Source organism: Martes martes, assembly GCF_963455335.1.
Source record: "Martes martes genome assembly, chromosome: 4".
Classification (NCBI taxonomy): Eukaryota; Metazoa; Chordata; class Mammalia; order Carnivora; family Mustelidae; genus Martes; species Martes martes.
In genome coordinates this window covers 155,460,581-155,478,369 of record NC_137891.1, presented here as the reverse complement: position 1 = coordinate 155,478,369, position 17,789 = coordinate 155,460,581, and the positions used below count along the sequence as shown (strand labels likewise).

Sequence of the window (17,789 nt, the reverse complement as noted above, 5' to 3'; positions counted from 1 at the left end):
ATCTTATTTAAGGTCTTATTTAAGGGGTGCCTGGGTGGCTCAGTGTGATCTCTCTCTCTGTCAAATAAATAAATAAAATCTTTTTTTAAAAAAAAATAAAATACAATAAAATCTTATTTAAAATCCCTATAGGGCGCCTGGGTGGTTCAGTGGGTTAAAACCTCTGCCTTCCGCTCAGGTAGTGATCTCAGGGTCCTGGGACTGAGGCCCACACCAGGCTCTCTGCTCAGCCGGGAGCCTGCTTCCCCCTCTCTCTGCCGGCCTCTCTGCCTACTTGTGAGCTCTCTCTGTCAAATAAATACATAAAATATTTAAGATCCCTGTAACTATTTTCTTATATAGACCAGCCTAAGCTTAAAATCAAGCCTAAGAAATCCACACGGCCCCCTCAAACCCCGCCCCAGGTTGCACAGCTAAGCAGCAGCAGAAGTAACATGGAAGTACCTGGTCTGAATGACTCCAAAGCCAGAACTTCCCCAGCACCTCGATATCCGGAGCACTGGAGTGGAAAGGAGGATCGGCAGTGGAAAGAGGCAGGGGTCTAAGTGAAGCCCTTGAAGGGTTCACACTGAGACTGCGGAGTCTTACAAGTGGGGGTGATGCTTTTGTGGGATCATGGCGCCACCTGCTGGCAGAAAGGAAAGATGTGCTGGACGCCCATTGCTAAGAACACTGGTTGGGGGGGAAGCACAGCCTGGGGAGGGAGATGGGTAAAGAGGAAAGAGGAAGGGAGGAGAAAGATGGGGAAATTGAGATTCTGTAGAGTGAAAAGGACCAGAAGTCATTTGCTCCTCAGAGAAGGGGGTAGAAGCTGCTAAACCTGGGTCATTTCCTTGCAGAGACGGGGAGACAGACTTTAGGTACGTCCCTCCGAGGTTGCTTTGTGGTTTCTCAGTTGCTGGGAGTCAGTGCACACACAGCACAGAGTGTGTGTGACGCACGTGCGTGTGCACTCATGGGCACGGCTAGGTGTTTGTGTGTGGATCTGTGCCTCCATAGACGGCATGGTATGGGTGCCTCCATAGACGGCTGCTTGGGCAGATTGAGTGGGCCCGGGAGCGCACGGGCTATGGAGGAATGGGTCCGCAGGCCAGCGTCTCTGTGGTCGAGGGCGCGCGAGGTTCTGGAGGCCACTTGTTTACACTCCCACTTCTCTTTCTCCTTCGGATCAGGAAGGGTGTTGCTGTGGTTGGCGTTGCCAGGCCGACGACCACGAGGCCTGCGACTCCGGTGGCTATGGGGACAGATCTCCAGGCAGCAGGGGGCAGCAGGGAAGGAAGAGGTTGGCTGGCTGTGGGGTTGGGCGGGCGGGAAGGTGAGCCCAGGACTTTAAAACGGCTGCCCCGCCTGCAGGTGAGCGGTGGAGCGGGAGAGCCAGCCCGGTCTCACTGCCTGCCCACTGGAGTGGCAAATCCCTGGCATAGGCTGTCCCCCCTGGAGCCTCAGCAGAGCCTTCCTTCAGAACTACCAAGAGCCCTGAACAGGTGATGGCACAGGATTGAGATCATCCTATGAAGTAAAATCAACCTGGAAACGGGTTTGGGAAACTGGAAGGCCAATGGGGGAGGGTCCTGAGAGCCTAGGGTTGGTTTGATGGAGGGGTCCAGGATATATCGGGGCCAGGGAAGGGTGTGGAGTGACATATGGTGTGGGAGTTGGGCTTGGGGTGCCTGTGGAGAGAGCTGGGGGATCAGTATCCCAGTGTCGGGTGCTGGGAGAGGGCCTGGGCCCTACAGAGAGGCAGGGGTGTCAGGATAGGACTTTGGAGAAGCCCTGAGGGGTCAGAGGCTAGATGTAGGGGAAACGGGGTGATTTAGGGGTCCTGGATGCTGGAATCTGGTATGGCAGGTTCCCAGTGCAGGGGCCGGCCCAGGTAGTAGCAGAGGTGGGCAGCAGGAATCCCTAACTCCCACTTGTCTGCCTCCCAGGAGCCACCATGCAGTGTTTCAGCTTCATTAAGACCATGATGATCCTCTTCAATTTCCTCATCTTTGTAAGTATGGGAGTTGTGGGCTGTTCGGGCCTCCCTACAGGAGGGGGTCACAACCACAGCAGAGCCCAAGCTGGGAAATGGGAGATTGCTGGGCCCAGACTCTGTTGCACACTTTTCCCATTCAGATAGGGTGCAGAAGTCTCCCCAAATACTGAGTCCTGGTCTCAGGAGCAGCCTGGCTGCCACAGTTGGGGTAGAAAAGCTTAGGAGAAGCTCCTCCCTTCCAGGAAGCTTCAGACCCGAATTAGGGCAAGGTGGGATAGGCTAACAGGAATGATTGCCGCTGTTTCATAGGCATTGGGGGCCCAGGGAGGGGAAGAGTTTGCCCGTGCTTACCTGGTGTACAAGGAAATTTAGTGGCTCTGTAGGACGGATGGGAGTTGAAAGGAGAGATGCCCCGAGACCTCAGAGCAGGGATCAAGAAACGCTTATTCATTCAACAAACATTTATTGCCTAAGACTCTGTGCTAAGTGCTGGGGGAAAGGTGAGTGAGCCCTTTCTCTGCCCCTGAGGATCTTAGGTCCAGCAGACCAGGTAGACAGTTGCAACATATGATGTCTGGCCTTAGCACAGGGGCTATAGGAGACCCCATGAGGGACTTAAACCCTGGTCTGAGAAGACTTTCTGAAGGAAACAGCTGAGGCTGGGCATTTGCGCTGGGTGAAGGGGTTGTAAAGCATGCAAAAAAGGCCCAGAGGCAATGAAATCAGGTATTATTCAGGAAACCAGGAACAGAGGAAACTGAGTAATGAGGCATGACCCTGGAGATGACGGTGGAGACAGGGATAAATGGATGAAGGGCAAAGCCCTCAGATGGTGGCTGAGGGACGGAAGGAGGGGTAAGGGAAACAGAAGCTTTGAAGATAAAGCCCATGTCTCTGGTCTGAGCAACCCAGGGGATGTCCCCCAGGCAGCTACGTACCCAATGGGGTTGCAGCTCCGGTTGGAGCTGGACATGGATGTTTGGAAGTCACAGGATCACAAACAGTGAAACAATGGGAGCGGGGAAGAGCACTCAGGCCAAGTGAGCTCCGCAAAACCCAACTTACAAAGAGTATGTGGAGAAATGGCCACCTGGAAGCAGCTAGAGAAAGAGCAACAGGAGGAAAACAAGGAGCCCACGATCTCAGAGAGGTCAGAAGGGTCTGGCACATGAAGTGTCTACCCGATTTAGTGCAGGATGGCACCACAGATCTTGGAGCCACATTAGAGAGGCTTAGAGTGAGTGGAAGGTGAGGAGGTAGAGACATGACCTGTAGAGAGATTTGGAGAAATTGGGCTGCGGGTGTGTTACCTCTCTGACTCCGATATGGTGCATGCCTTGGGCCTCTTTTGGCTTCAGGGAAGTAGGCTTTGCCCGTGTATCTGGAGAAGGCAGGGGGATCCCAGCAATATGGAGAGGCCCGAGGGGGTTAAAGGCAAATCCGGTTTGGTTTCTGGCCTCTGTTGCTCAGGCTTTGCCAGGCTGGGCAAGGCAGGGCAAGTCTCAGGCTCCTTGAAATTTGACCCTGTAGGCTGGGAGCCCAGCCCTCTATCCTTGGGCAAACATGCCTGGGATCCAGCCACAATCTGGCATCTCACTCTTGGTTCTAGCCTCAGTTTCTACAGCTGGGGACTGGACAGCGAGGTGGAATCAGGCTGATTTATCCACTGGTGCCTGGATCAGCGAGGCTTTTCTCTAAAAGCTGTGGCATCTGGACAGTACCTCCCCCCCATCAGGGCCTCTGGATTCCATGAGGTTTGGGGTTGAGCCAGAGAGCCTCTGAAAGCAGCCCCAACGGCACTCCCTCCCTCGTGCCTTAGTTTTCCCTGTGAGGCAAGGAGAGGTCTAGGTTAGATGAAGGGCAGGCCTAGAGTTTGATCCTGGAGAGGCCCCAAGGTAGGTGTCCCTTCTCACCGAGTCCCTCTCCAGGGTTGGAAGCAGGTGTAAACCTCAGCCCCGCCTCTGTTGCTATGGTGACTGTTGAGCCTGTTGTGGCTTCCACCCCACTGTTTCACCTGTCCCAGGACAGAGGCAGTCAGCTCAGCAAGGAAATGGGGTAGGGCCCCCCTCACCCCCAAGCTGGCCTCACCCACTTGTTTTCACTCCTAGCTATGCGGCAGTACCCTGACAGCAGTGAGGGAAAGTCTTGCCTTGCCCTCCCCCATTCTGTGGATATTTCTAGAATCCCCGATTCCATTTATATCTGCATTGGTGTGCAGCCTGGTGCTGGCTATGGGTGGCCCAGCTCCCATCCTTCTGGCTCTACAGAATGTTTTTCCTCCCTACAGGATGAGTTTTTAGACTCCTTAGCCAATAAAGGGAGAACTCTCTCATTTTCCATCTTGTCTCAAATGAGTGGTAAGGAGCTGCTTGCCCGAACCATTTTAAGGCCTGCCTCTCTGTCCACAGCTATGTGGTGTCGCCCTGTTGGCCGTGGGCATCTGGGTGTCAATCGATGGGTCATCTTTCCTGAAGATCTTCGGGCCGCTGTCGTCCAGTGCCATGCAGTTCGTCAACGTGGGCTACTTTCTCATCGCTGCCGGTGCTGTGCTCTTTGCTCTCGGTTTCCTGGGCTGCTACGGTGCTCAGACTGAGAACAAGTGTGCCCTCATGATGGTGTGTCAAACCCAGCTCCCCAGGCCCATAACCAAGACCCAGGGTCCCCTCACCCTTGAATCCAGGCCCTGGAGATCCCCAAGCCATGCTCTGGACTCCAGGGCCCTCGGTGGAGGGCGCCACTACCTCGCCATACTGGGTGGTGGGTGTCAATAGGTAAGGCACAAGGGACCGCCTCTTTCCAAACTCAGACCTCTGTTCCCCATTCAGTTCTTCTTGATCCTCCTCCTCATCTTCATCGCGGAGGTGGCAGCTGCTGTGGTCGCCCTGGTGTACACCACCATGGTGAGGAGCAGGGAATGGGGCAAGGGGGAGAGATGGGGAAGAGCCCTGCAAGTGGGCTGTGGCCCCCAGGGCCCTGAGCATCGGCCTGCCCCACCCAGGCTGAGCACTTCCTGACGTTGCTGGTAGTGCCCGCCATCAAGCAAGACTACGGTTCCCAGAAGGACTTCACCCAAGTGTGGAACACCACCATGGAAGGGGTAAGGTGGGCTGGGGGACATTTTAGGGTGGGGGAAAAGAGGCAAGACCCCGCTGACCACCCTTCCCTCCTCCTCTTCAGCTCAAGTGCTGTGGCTTCAACAACTACACAGATTTTGAGGGCTCTCCCTACTTCATGAAGAACCATACCTTTCCCCCGTACTGCTGTGCCGACAACGGCAATGGCACAGTTGTAGAACCCTGCACCGAGGAGAAGGCTAAGGACAAGACTGTACAGGTGTGGTGTGGAAGGTTGGGGGCTGCTTTAATGGCCGCAAAGTGCTGAATGAGGGAGGAGTGCAGCGGCTGACTGCAGATGCTCTCCCCTCTCCCCCAAGGGTTGTTTCAGCCAGCTTCTGTATGACATCCGGACCAACGCCGCCACTGTGGGTGGTGTGGCAGCTGGAATTGGGGGCTTGGAGGTAAGGGGGTGAGGAGGGTGGCGCAGGGTAACCCCACTGGACCAGGGTGCTTGACCCATCTTGGAGGCCTTGCTAGAGGAGACAGACTTCTGGTTGGGTGTCTGGGAGTCGGGGGACTAAAGCATAAGGGCCCTGATCACATCCCTCACCTCTGCCCGTTCCTTTCCCATCAGCTGGCTGCCATGATCGTGTCCATGTATCTGTACTGCAACCTGAAATAGTCTGCTTCTACCTCCGCCGCCGCAGCTGCCACCCACGAACCTGGGAGGGCACCCTGGCACGGCCAAGCAGCAGTGACTGGGGTGGAGACAGGATCCAGCGGTGTCACTTGGGCCAGAGAGGGCTGGCCTTGCTGCTCTGGACTTGGGGCCAAACAGGGGACGGCCCGCTTCAGGCTGTGCCTGACTTTTCCTTCCATGGGCAGGGGTGGGGGGCAGAACCTCTAAGGTGCCAGTTCTCCTGCCCATACTTCCAGTCTGTCCCTCCAATCCTTGACACCCTGTGGAACAGGGGTGCTCTTGGTGATCCCAGCAGCCCCTGGGGGATGAGAGAAAGACACCCCATCGCACAGGCATATGTAAAACAGGCAGGCACCGGGCGGAGATGTAGAAGGCACAACAGAACTCATCACCCAATTAAAGTGTCTCCATTTGGAACTTTCTGTGTATCTTTGGAGAGGCAGGACACCTTACCTTAGATTCCCGAGGGGCTGGTGACTCACAAGGCCCCTGTAAAAGTCTCAGAAGGAAAGTAGGGTGGAGGTGGGTGCCTGTTTCTCCTTCCCTTGAATTCCAGGCCTGGGAGGGAGCCTAACAGGGATGACCAGGAGGTCACTCAGGGAGGACATGGGGGCTGGGCCCGTCTGCCTTCCTATAACATGTGAGGACTTTGGCCTGAAACCACCCCCCTCCTGAGTTGGGGCAATGGACTGGAAAGCTATGAAAATAACAAGCCTTTGCCCAAGTGGGGGCGGAGTCTCCAGAAATACTGCCAAGGCAATGGGAGAGGGTCACTTCTTAGGCTCTGGAAGTCCTCCAGAAGCCACCATCAGAGAATCCAAGCTGTCCACCCTTCTCACTGGGGCAAAGCCCCACACCTGTCCCTGCCTTGGGGATTTTAGAAAGAACTTTGTTTATTCTTGGTTCTGGCTTGCCTCGGGGACTCTACAGATATGATCTCTTATTTAATTTTAACCACCCCATGCTCCAGAAACTGGGCCTAGAAATCCCAAGTGACTTATTCCACATCTACAACCTTCCCTGAAGAGCTGAACCTTGATTTGGGCCCAGGCTGTTTGACTCCAGAGCCTGGTGGGGTCCTGGCTGGCGTGGGGTCAGATTTACTTGAAAGCCAGAAGATCCCAGACATAGATCTGATAGCTGCTGAACCAGGACTGACAGCATGAACGAGGGAGGCTATGACCAACAAGATCCAGGCTGGCAGACCGTGCTCCTCCTTGCTTCCCTTTGACCCCTGATTTTTCCTCCCTGGCTTTTCCAGGGCAGCCCAGAACTATTTACTATCCCCTGCTGAGCCCAAGAAGGAACAACAACCTGGCCATGGCCACACACAGTGCCTGAGAGTTAGTCTGAGGCCTAGATCAGGAGCCTACTGGGGGTGGGGGGCTGGCAGGGAGAGCAAGTCGCCACTAGTCCCTCTCCCCGCTTCAGCACCTGACCTCTCTCATACACCAGGTGCCTACACAGAGGCTGTAAGGAATTTGTTTGCCCAGGGCGGGGACTCTACCTAGTCATGGGCTAACTTCCCCTCTACCTGGCTGTTGGGGCACCTGAAGCACTATCTCTATCTCCAGTAAACACTGAAGGCGTCAGGGTGGCGACAAATGGTCCAAGCAACACACCACCTGTGCCACCTATGCCATCAGGGAGCTGGGCTCCAGGCACCAGTGGGGGAGGGAAGGGTGGAGCTGGTGAAAAGGCGGGGGTTCTAGACAGTTCCTGCCTCCCCGGCCAAGGCTCTCTATAAGGAGCTCACCAGGCTCACCTTGAAAGGACTCTGCAGACTGACCCCTTCTCAGGAGGCGTGTTCTACACTCAACTTCCTGATCCCAAGTCCTGGACAGATCCCTTAAATGTCCTGCCCCCCTGCCTTAGTGCTTTCTCATCCACTACCTCCAGACAATCGCATTCATTTCCTGGTGTTTCCAGGTAGATCTTCCACATCTCTTCGGGTCACTGGCTAGGTGAGAATCTGATGAAAACGATGGTTTTTCTCCAGAAAAATGCCTAGATATGGAATCTGCACACGGAGTACCCTTAGGGCCACAGATCCTTGCTCCTGTAACTCGATCTGCAACCCAGACCCAGCCTCCTGAATAATGCCGGCCCAGTTCAGTCTGCTCCCCCCAACCTTCCTTTCAATCCCCACTAGACTCACCTACTCTCCCATCACCTCCCTCATCCCCCAAGCATCTCTTTTTGCTCTCCTGCTCCATCTTTGGGGACAGGTACCTGCCCAGACAGGCTAGGCGAGATAAAAGATCCGTAGGGAAGGGGCTTGGGGTGGCTGTTCTAAGCTCAGCCCCAAGTAGGGTGGGGCTACGGTCAGGCTCTATTGTCCTAAGGTGGAGCTTAGGGAAAAATCTTGGAGTTTTGAGACTTGGGCATCCCCTGGTGGCCAAATGGCCCCAAAGGAAGCTAAACCCTGTGTAGGACAGTAAGGAAAACTATCATGACCATTCACTCTCCTATCTATCTTTCTCTCTCTCACACACAAATGCCCCCACCCCAAACCACCTCACACATAATCATAGAACACATCCCCAGAGGTTTTCTCCTTTTTTAATCAATGACCACCTTATCCAGCTTTGTAAATCTGGACAAAGGGGAGGCTGAGAAGAGGCCTGGTTCCGTGTCTGAGGGTCTCTGAGTGAGTCTGTGGCAGCAGGCCGGCCCCAGCGGGCCTGTCCGTGGGTTGGGCACAGCAGGTTCCTGAGTAAGAGCCAGCCCCATCCCCAGGGCAGCACCCCAGCCGAGAAAGGAATCCAGGCCCTCTGGGCTTCAGCCTGTTCCCAAGGCCCGCAGGACAGTCAATAAATAGGTTAGATTCTGAACCAGGCCTGGGAGGAGGGAGTGTGCAAAGGGCAGGATCAGCTGCCCAGGGACCCCAATGATTCCCAGGTACTATCCTGGCCCTTCCCAACAGGGAAGTAAATAAATAGACCTCCAACTCAGGTACAGGGGCGTTGGAGCAGGGGAAGCCTCCCCTTTGAGTTAGTAATTAAGTCTCATGTTAAAAACAAGCCAACCCAGACCCCTACCAGTGTCTACAAAATCCTACAGGATGGGGTGAAGGGCTAGCCTGCCTGGGGGTACACAGTACCCAGCCCTGCAGGGTCCTGGAGGAGGTCTCATGTCTGTTCTGCGGCTCCTGGGGCTCCCTCTTCCTTTGGGGGTGGTTCCAGGAAAATTGGGGTGATTGATGGTGGCTTCTTCACCCTGGGAAGATAATTTCAAAATGTATAGGGAAGAGGTAATTAGCTATGTCCTCTAATCCCATTAGTCCCCCATTTCCCAGGGCAGAAAAGAGTCACTCACGAGTAGGGGGAGGCGGGGACGCCCACCACCAGGAAGTGATTCTTCTTTCGAAACAATCTCCACAGGCCCCGGTGGTTGCCACGCACATCCAGGTCCCAGATATGGAGGCACTAGTAAAAGCGGGGTAAGGGGAGAGGCAATGGTCAGAAAGCTGCAGGGAGGGGGCATTGAGGACCCTTGGCCCAACCCCCCACCCCTCCTCAGTAGTCTCCTCAATTTGCAAGATGTAGCATCTTCTAGAACATGGAACTGGACAAAGGGGTTGGAAGAGGGGTTCCCAGAGGATGCAGAGAAGGTTCAAGGGTAGAAGATGATCCCAGAACAAAGGCTCCCTATATCTGGTGGGGAGGAGTAAGCCTGGGGTGGGTGTATTGGTGGGGCACCTTGGCAAGCTGGGTCCAGGTAGTGAAGTCATCATCTTTCTCCATTCGGATGAAGGCCACATAGGTGTGGCCCTCTGTATCTGGCAGGAAAGAGTCTTCACAAGGGTTCTTGCTGTGGTCTAGAACCTCAGCCTCACTGTAGCAGGGGGTAGGGGAGAAAGGCCAAGACAGAGCCTGTGTCACAGCTGGGTACCCTAAGACCCCATGCTTAGTTTAAAGCTCTGCTCTTGCTGTCTTGAAATTCTTAATCTTTGAACAAGGTGCTGATTTTCATTTTGCAGTGGGCCCCAAAAGTTATGAGGCCAAGACACCCAATATTTGCCTCCTCACACCCTGCCATATATCCCCTACTGGCAGAGGCCATACCTGAGCAGCCTGTGAATTTCCACTTCATAAGCTTCCTTCTTCAGACTGAAGGAGAAGGAAAAATGGGTCAGGGGAAGAGGTCACCCTTCAGGTTCCAGGGGCAAGGCAAGGGATCACATGGGTATTGGGTGGCAGCAGGGCTGGGGGTAAAAAAGCAGGCCCTATGGCTGGAAGAGAATACTGGGTATTGTTCATATAGACCAATATAGACATCTTCCCCTTTGCCCTGTCCCCAGTCCCCACCTGTCCACGTTCCTGAGCTGGACACCTGGAACCGTGTTGAACTTGTGCTTCTTGAAGTAGGCCTCCTGGAGTGGGTGAGGGTAAGCATCAGGCCTTCCACTGTCAGGCCCACACCTGCCCACTGACCACATACCCACAAGGCCCACAGATGAAGCTCTGGACCCACAGAGGTCCCTCTAACCTGCCCTCTCCCAGCCTCTCCTGTCTTCCCCATCCTCTTCTTTGTCTCGTCCTCAATAGGCTCTTACTAGCTTTAGTTTGGGCTCCATCATTGCTAGAGAGCTCAGGCCCATACCGGCAGCTCATGCTACTGACCCCTGAGCTAGTCCCTGCTCCCAGTAGTTGTCCTGGGGTCTGCTGCTATAGGGCCCCAGAAGCCAGAAAAGGCCCTACCAGGCCTGGTGGGCAAAAGAACAGGCTGTGCTGAGAGGGAGGAAAGTGCTGTGACTAAGGTACTGACAGTGACCTCAGGTAAATGCCTACCCCTCTCTAGGAGATGACTGGGGTCTTGTATAAGCCAGCCTCTCAGGGTCCTTCTGGCTTCTCGGAGGTTCCAAGCCATCCATCTGTTCCTTTGGGCCGGGCTGTCTCAAAGCATACTCTTGCTGTAACTGGGGAGTGGCCCTTTGGACATAGCCAGGTAAGGCATGGGGGCCTGGGGACATCCCTGTTCACTTCAGGCGGAGGCTTGGGCCCCCACATTTGCAAGGACGGGAGAGGGCAGAGCTGGCAGGGCTGTGTAAGTGTCTGGTGGCAGAAATACCCTCCCCGCACTGGCAGTCTGGCACTAAGAATAGTAATAATAAAAATAATACCAGCTAACCCTTACATAATGCTTGCAGTCCAAAGCCTTTTCCATATAGTAACTCATTTAAACCTCATCACCTCAAAACCTAACGAGGTAGGTAGGATTTTTATCCTCATTTTATAAATCAAGAAACTGAGGCAAAAGAGGATATGGGATTTTCCCCAAGGTTTGACAGTGGCAGAGCTGGGATGGCTCTGGAGTCCACATTCTTGCTCCGTCTATCACACGGTGCCTACCTCCGCAACACCCCACTTCCCACTCACGTGGAAGTAGCCGTTCATGTTGAGGCCAACGATGCCGAAGTGGTAGGACCGAGAAACATCAGGGATGATGCACTCTCGGCCCCGGCGCTGTTCAGGCATCCGCATCCACATGTCCCAGTCCCAGAGCTGCGGGCCCGGAAGAGGATGAAGGTGAAGAGGTCTGGAGTTGGCAGGGGGCTCCAGCCCACTCCCCCTACACTGCCAGGGCACCTTTTCTGGTGTGGGCCACTTGGGCTCAAGCTCTTCCTTGTACAAGGACTTCCTGAGCACCCAGCCCAGCCCAGGCATGGTCTCCACGCGGTACAGCAGTGCTGGGTCCTCAGCTGTATGTTCGTATCCCTGGAGACAGGGGGGAGCCATGGTGGGAGGTCTTAGCTTGGGGCTTATATCAATGCCCCAACTGACCCCGTCCCCTGGGCTTACCTGGTCGTTCCAGGCAGAGATACAATACAGGCTGTCATCCTCCTCCAGCAAGTGGATGGACTGGCTCAGGAAACTGAGAGAGGCAGGGTCCAAGGGTTCAGGGAAGGGCAAGGACAAACACAGTCACACAGTGATGCTGGAAGAGCTGGAAATGGGACTCAGGAGTCATGCCTGTGTGTCCCGGCCCTCAGATCCCCACTGCCTTCACCCATCCTTTCTATACTCTACTCCAACCCCAATACCTGCCATCCTACCTTTGTGCTCAGGCTTTTCCCCCACTTTCGAGCTAACTTCTCCCACAGAGCTCTCCCAGACACCCTACTGCCTTCTTCCCTGGAAAGCCAGTTAAGCAAAGAGGCCCAAGGCAGCTCACAGAGGCATTTACGGAGTGCCACTCCCCTCACCTGAAAAAATCCACAGCAATGTCCAGGTCCTCTTCCAGAACCACCGCAAACCTGGCTTCCTGCAGGGAGAGGTGGAGGACAGCATGACCCCGAGGGGGCCCTACCCATCCTGTGCCTCCTCCACCCCCATCTCACTTCTCAGGCAGCACTACTCCAATTTTCCAGATCAGGAGGCCGAGGCCCAGAGAGGGCAAGAGCTTGCTGTCTATTAAAACCAGACTTTATACCCATGTTTCCCCACCCCAGGCCCAAGGGCTTTGTCCTTACTACTCACGGGAAACAGGTTGAAAGTGGCAGTGAGGCTGGCTTTGTAGTGCTGTGGGGGGAGTGGAAAGAGGGCACATGAGCTTTGGGGTGGACAGTGGGGTCAGGCGTCTGCCCCTTCCATCCTTGCCTAGGCAGTACCTGAGACACACGGGCGTTCTTGATGCTGATGGGCGTGTGCTGGATACCCCTCAGACCAAACAGTGCCACCACGTCCATTGGCTCCTGGGGGGCACGGCTACTGGTCACCATGTGAACCACCTGCCCCCGTCTATCTTGCAGGCTCTGCCATGCCAAGCCGTCCATATTGCACAGCCTTTGCCCGGGCTGTCTCTCTTGTAATCACTGCTGCTCCGCACCCGCAGCCCTGGGCTCTGCTCTTCCCATAGCCTCCAAACCCCACTCACCTCGTAGTAGCCATCGATGAAAACTGTTATCATCTGGGGAGACACCCCCTGGGCTGACAGCAGAGAGCGCAGCATCCTGGGGAGCCCAGGGATGTGTTAGGCCTTTCTGTCCCCTCAATTCAGGGCCCCTCTGTGCTAATAGATGGGTGAAAGGGCCTAGAATCTGCTGCCTTTCCTCCCACCTCAAGAGTTCTTCCTGCAGGCCAATGAGCCCGAGGGTCCCCCGTCCTAAGCACCCTCCCTCCCGTTCAGCGCTGAACGGCCCTCTCCCAGGCTCACCTATACAAGTAATTGGGCCGGTTCCCTGCAATGACAGCCACAGGCACACTGAGGACCTTGTTGTCTGGGAGCTGAGGGAGAAACAGTTTTTAGCTCTTGCCTCACTCCCTCTTCAAACTGGGATTCCCACCTAGGGAAGAGTTCTTTGGAGAGAAGGCGACTCCAGAGTAGAGGGAAATGGCAGAGGGTCTCCCTGTCCTGACCCTTCCATACACTCAACCCAAATCCAACTCCAGGCCTTTGTTCACATGCCTCCCCTCCCCCGATCTTTTGAGTCAGGGTAAATCCCCAGGTCCTGGTTCCCTCTCTCGGGCTGGGATCAGCAAAGCCCAGCCTGGCTCTTTCCTAGATCTCCCTGCCAAGCAGAGAAGGGGTCTAAGCCTCCCTATCTCAGGCCCCACTCACTGGGTCAGGGCTGAACTCGATGGGTGTGGGATCCTTGCAGCTGCACACACTCCCATAGCCCTCCACCTTGCTGCAGAAGCGCCGGCGGCGACGGTTCAGCTCCGTGTCTGCCCAGTGGCACTCTGCCTCTGACAGAGGGATGGGGTCAACGGGATGATGTGTGAGGGGGCACAAGACTACTGTGGTCTACAGAGCCCCAGGCACCCAGTCAAGAAAATAAAGCTTCATAAATAGGACCCAAGGCCCGCCTCCAGCCCAGGCACTGCCCTGGAGCCCAGCCCCCACTAACCCCACCTTCGGCTGAGCTCAGCGGCACATCTGTCTTCAGCAGGACTGGGTCCCCCCAGGAGGAGAGGGCAGGTGACTTAGAATGTTTCTCCCCAAGGACAGGACCTAGCAGGGGAAAGGAATGAGGTGCAACGGAGGCCGAAGCTCCAGTTTTAAAGCTTCTTCCCGGCTCTCTGCCCACCTTCATCCAGCCCACCGCTTCTGGCTCCTCTTTGCCCCCAACCCCACCCCATCTCTTGGGGTTCCGCTCCTTCCGGGCCCCTGATACTACAGGGTGGATGGCCTATGGTGCCCGTACCTCCTTTGCGTCCCACGAAGGCCCACGTGTCCCTCCAGCCCAGGGCAGGGCCAGCCTGGCTACCCAGGCTCCTCAGCAGAGCCTTGGCTGTGTCCTTGAGGTGGAAGGAGCCCTCGTCCTGGGAGAGCAGAGAAGGCCGTCAGCCTCACCAGCACTTTTCTGGGAGACCAGGCTGCATGGAGCACTCACTCTGTGTCAGGCACCATGCGAAACCTTTTATTTTACATTAGCTCATTAAACAGTCACAACAACTCTCTGAGGTTACTCTCCTTTCACAGATAAGAAAACTGCTTAGAGAGATTCTGAGAATCATCCAAGGTCACCAGGCTAGTAAATCCTTACTAGGATCCCATAATCTGCACCTCTCCGCCCTCTTTTCCGACCACCCCCCTTCCCTCCCTGAATCTCCAGTTCCACGGGCACCCCTGCAGCTCCTGAAGCATGCAAGCACCTTCCCTCCTCACGGCCTGCACCCTTGCCACCTTCTTACCAGACATTCTTCCTCCAGGTATTTGCTGGGCCCTCTCCTTACTTCCTTCCGCTTTCTGCTTACATGTCACTTCCTTACAGAGACCTTCTCTTTCTAAAAGGAATCACCCATAACTCTGTCTTCCTTGCCTTACTGTCTTCATTAAGTTATCGTTTCCTGACATTATCTGTGTACTGGACTTTTTTGTGGTTGATCTTGCCCTGCAGAATGTAAGCTCCATAAAGGCTGCTTCCTGTTGTATCTCCACCACCCAAAACAGTGCCTGGCACACAGTAGGTGCTTAATAACTACCTGCTGAATATAAATGACAAGGCCAAGATTGGAACATGCATTACCTTCCTCCAGTGACTCCTCCCACTACGCTTTCTTAGGGGTAGAGAACCCAGGGCCATGAGCAAGGTCGGAGCTGGGGGCACAGACAAAGGGATCCGAGCAGAGTCACTGACCTTGACCGTACAGATGAGCACTCGGCCAGGTGCCACCATGTTGAGGAACAAAACCATGGCCTCATCCTCATGAGGTGAGTACGTGTCAAACACACGCTTTGCCATCACATGGCCCTGGTGGGGGACATACCTCTCGTGAGTTAATGTCACCAGCAAGGAGGGCTCAGCTTCAGCCCCCCAGGCCTCCCACCCCTAGAACCTCACCGTGGCCTGGTTGAGAACGATGACGTGGATGCCACGGCCCTGCTCCCGAGCCTCATCCTCCAGCACCTACCGGGCAGCAGAGACCAAGCCCAGTTCTTCACACTGGCACTCAAGGCCTCTCTGTCTTACAGGAACTCAAAAAACCAACTGTGGGAAACCTCCCTCCTGCCTATGCTTCTGTGAACAGCTCTTTTCCAATCCGGCCTGAAGGCCACCCCTTCCAGAATACCTCCTTAACTTACCCATCAAAAAAGAGACCAGATCTTTCTACAACCCTCCTTCCCACGGCTTTCAAGCTCTTAGAGCCCCTGAATGTCTCTTCCTCATGCTGGAGATATCATAATCCATCAGACTGAGCCCCTCAAAGTGGAGCCAGGTCTGACTACGCCTTGGTCCCCAATGCCCCAGACAAGGCCGAGGCCAAAGAAGGGACCAGAAGATAGTTATGAAATTAATCAATCAATGAATTGTCTGCCTACTACTGCTAATGCTCACTTTCGATAAGATGCCACTACATGTAACACATTTCAGACCCTTTTCACCAAATCCTGATAAGTTGACATCACTAGTCCCAGCCTAAAGATAAGGAATCGAGGCCTCCAGAGCCACATAGCTCAAAAGTGTCAGGGAGGCAGTACCCGCTCAGGCCGAGGATCCCGGAGCCAGGGAACCATGTCCTGAGAATACAGGGCCGCTACACCAGACAGTGGCCCACTCACCGTAGTGCCATCCACTGCCACATACACTTTGCTGCGGCTTGAGTACACCTCCACATCCAGAACCCGTCGGGGACCACTGCCTCTGCGCCGTGAGGGCTCTAATCGGCCCAGGGCCTCATCTGTGGGGGTGCGACAGGTTATGGAGATAGTCTCTCCAGCAGAGTCTCATCCCTTGGCATCTGCCTACCATTTCAGCTATGAGATCCTAGGGGAACCCCACCCCCACCCCATCCTTCACCCCACCAGCCAATCCCATCCTCAGCCTGGCCCCACCATAGTCTTGCTCTGGTTCTGGGTCTCCATTAGCCTCGCTGATTGCTCGCCGCGTGTCCAGAATCAACTTGATGTTGACGATGACGGTGACCAGTAGGAAAAGCACTGCCCCTGTCTGAGGGGAGGGGTAAAGATGACTAAGGAGGGGTGCCCCTCTAGATCACTGAGGGTCTTCCTGAAAGAAAGGACCCTGGCTGCAATGAGGACATAGGGAGAGGCTGCGGCCTGTCTCTCCTCCCTCTGTCCACCCGGTTCTACTCCCCCCAACCAGGTCCAATTTCAAGATCACTTCCTCCAGGGAACCAGCCCTGACCATTCTCTTCTTCAGGGCCTTCCCTACCCAGAGCTCCTGTATTCTTCCATTTGAGGCCCTGATTTCCTTGGTCCCCTCCACAATTAGTTTCCACAGATGGAGCCAATCCCAGAGAACCAAGCTGGGGATCAGAAGACCTGGGTCTTAGCTCTAACGGCCTGACAGGTGGGTGCCCCTGAGCAAAGCCTTCCTCATTAGACTTCAGGTTTCTGTCAGAAGCCTAGGGGGTTGTACTTGGGTTCTGATTCCAGAACTCTGGGCCCAAACCACCACCTCAGAGGGGCATGACACAAAGAGGTTTCCTCTCTAGGAACCTGCTGCCTCCTTCCAGGGTTGGGAGCAGCCAAGGTAGGTCCCAGTGCCCATAGTGTAGGCTAGGGTAAAGCTGGGAGGGAGCCCCCAGGGGCGCTGGGACAGCTCTGTACCTGACAGAATCTCCGCAGGGCCCGCTGGTTGGTCAGTTTATACTTCCAGGTAAGATACCAGCTCCGCTTCTTCCGAGCCCCAAAGGGCTTGATGAGGGAGCTGGCCTTCCAGTCGTCCATGCCGGATTGGGGAGTCACCACTGTCCTGGCCAACCCATGCCTTCAGGAATCTGAGAGGACCAGAGGGTCACAGGGACTAGGGTGTACCTCCCAAAGTCTGATGCCTTCTGGGGAGACCAGGGAGGACCTCCCAGCAACTCTTTCCTGCAGACATCCAGGTTGTGTGACCTGGGAAAAGTGGCTCAACTGCTCTGGAAAGCAACCATTCAGAGGGGTCGGGTCACCTGGAAACTCCCCTGGGGCTGGGGTGCCTGGGGTAACTAGCAGAGCTGCCCAGGGCCCCCAGAACAGAGGCCAAGTAATCGGCTCTCAATGTTCAGCAGCCCCTAAAAAGACCAAGGCCCAGGACTTCCCCGTCCTGGGGGTGGGCAAAGGGCACAAACACACCGCCCCCCAACCCTGGCCCCCAATCCTCCACCCGCTTGCTTGCGCTCTCGCCCTCTCCTATCTGGCCCCGCTCTTCTCCTTCCAGGGCTCGGGGCCGCCTGAGGACTCGGGAGACCTGCCCCGGCCGCGCCACCCCTCCCGGACTCCCGCCCAGGAGGACTCACGGCTCAGGGGGCCCGGGCCCCGCTCGGGCCCCTCTCGGGCCCGCACTGCTCTGCCCGGCGCGCCGCGGCCTCCGCCTCCTCCATGCCGCTCGCGGCCCCGCCCCGGCCCGGTCCGCCCCGCCTCCCCGCTTCCGCCGCCGCCGCCGCGGGGTGAGAGGGCGGCGGGCGGTGCTTAGGGCGGCGGCGGCGGCGGCGGCGGCTACGGCTACGGCGGGTGTCAGCGGCCGGCGAGCACTCGGAGTACTCAGTCCCCCGGCAGCTTCGCAACTGGCGGGCGGGATGGCTGCTGGGAGACAGCAGCAGCCCCTCCCCCCTACTTAGCCTTGGCCCCCAGCATCATGGATGGCGAACCCTAGAGCCTAGAG

General features: G+C 55.8%; 2 protein-coding genes across 2 annotated transcripts; one reads left to right on the top strand and one right to left on the bottom strand.

Annotated features, from left to right (window-relative positions):
• The first annotated feature begins 1,351 nt into the window (after positions 1–1,351).
• On the top strand, positions 1,352–6,149 carry TSPAN1 (tetraspanin 1). Its single transcript, XM_080801329.1, has 8 exons — positions 1,352–1,484; positions 1,929–1,993; positions 4,387–4,593; positions 4,804–4,878; positions 4,977–5,075; positions 5,156–5,311; positions 5,412–5,495; positions 5,669–6,149. The coding sequence occupies exons 2-8, from the start codon at positions 1,937–1,939 to the stop codon at positions 5,714–5,716; spliced, it is 726 nt and encodes a 241-aa protein (XP_080657455.1). The 5' UTR covers positions 1,352–1,484; positions 1,929–1,936; the 3' UTR covers positions 5,717–6,149.
• A 2,131-nt stretch (positions 6,150–8,280) lies between these two features.
• Positions 8,281–17,531, bottom strand: POMGNT1 (protein O-linked mannose N-acetylglucosaminyltransferase 1 (beta 1,2-)). The gene is made up of 23 exons (XM_080799905.1): positions 17,425–17,531; positions 16,754–16,923; positions 16,016–16,130; positions 15,743–15,861; positions 15,024–15,089; positions 14,820–14,933; positions 13,884–14,001; positions 13,592–13,690; positions 13,298–13,425; positions 12,893–12,963; positions 12,614–12,689; positions 12,348–12,431; positions 12,217–12,258; positions 11,943–12,001; positions 11,539–11,611; positions 11,326–11,454; positions 11,116–11,241; positions 10,045–10,109; positions 9,802–9,846; positions 9,436–9,571; positions 9,053–9,162; positions 8,838–8,953; positions 8,281–8,574 (listed from the first exon to the last, which is right to left on the bottom strand). The coding sequence occupies exons 2-22, from the start codon at positions 16,871–16,873 to the stop codon at positions 8,866–8,868; spliced, it is 1,983 nt and encodes a 660-aa protein (XP_080656031.1). The 5' UTR covers positions 16,874–16,923; positions 17,425–17,531; the 3' UTR covers positions 8,281–8,574; positions 8,838–8,865.
• Positions 17,532–17,789: the final 258 nt, after the last annotated feature.

Excerpts from the sequence above, each read along its gene's own strand:
- TSPAN1 (XM_080801329.1), top strand. The coding sequence starts at position 1,937 with ATGCAGTGTTTCAGCTTCATTAAGACCATGATGATCCTCTTCAATTTC. Across the intron at positions 4,879-4,976 it reads CCCTGGTGTACACCACCATG|GCTGAGCACTTCCTGACGTT; the intron begins GTGAGGAGCAGG and ends TGCCCCACCCAG. Across the intron at positions 5,312-5,411 it reads CTAAGGACAAGACTGTACAG|GGTTGTTTCAGCCAGCTTCT; the intron begins GTGTGGTGTGGA and ends CTCTCCCCCAAG.
- POMGNT1 (XM_080799905.1), bottom strand. The coding sequence starts at position 16,873 with ATGGACGACTGGAAGGCCAGCTCCCTCATCAAGCCCTTTGGGGCTCGG. Across the intron at positions 11,455-11,538 it reads TCTCTGCCTGGAACGACCAG|GGATACGAACATACAGCTGA; the intron begins GTAAGCCCAGGG and ends CCCTGTCTCCAG. Across the intron at positions 9,163-9,435 it reads CCTGGACCCAGCTTGCCAAG|TGCCTCCATATCTGGGACCT; the intron begins GTGCCCCACCAA and ends CGCTTTTACTAG.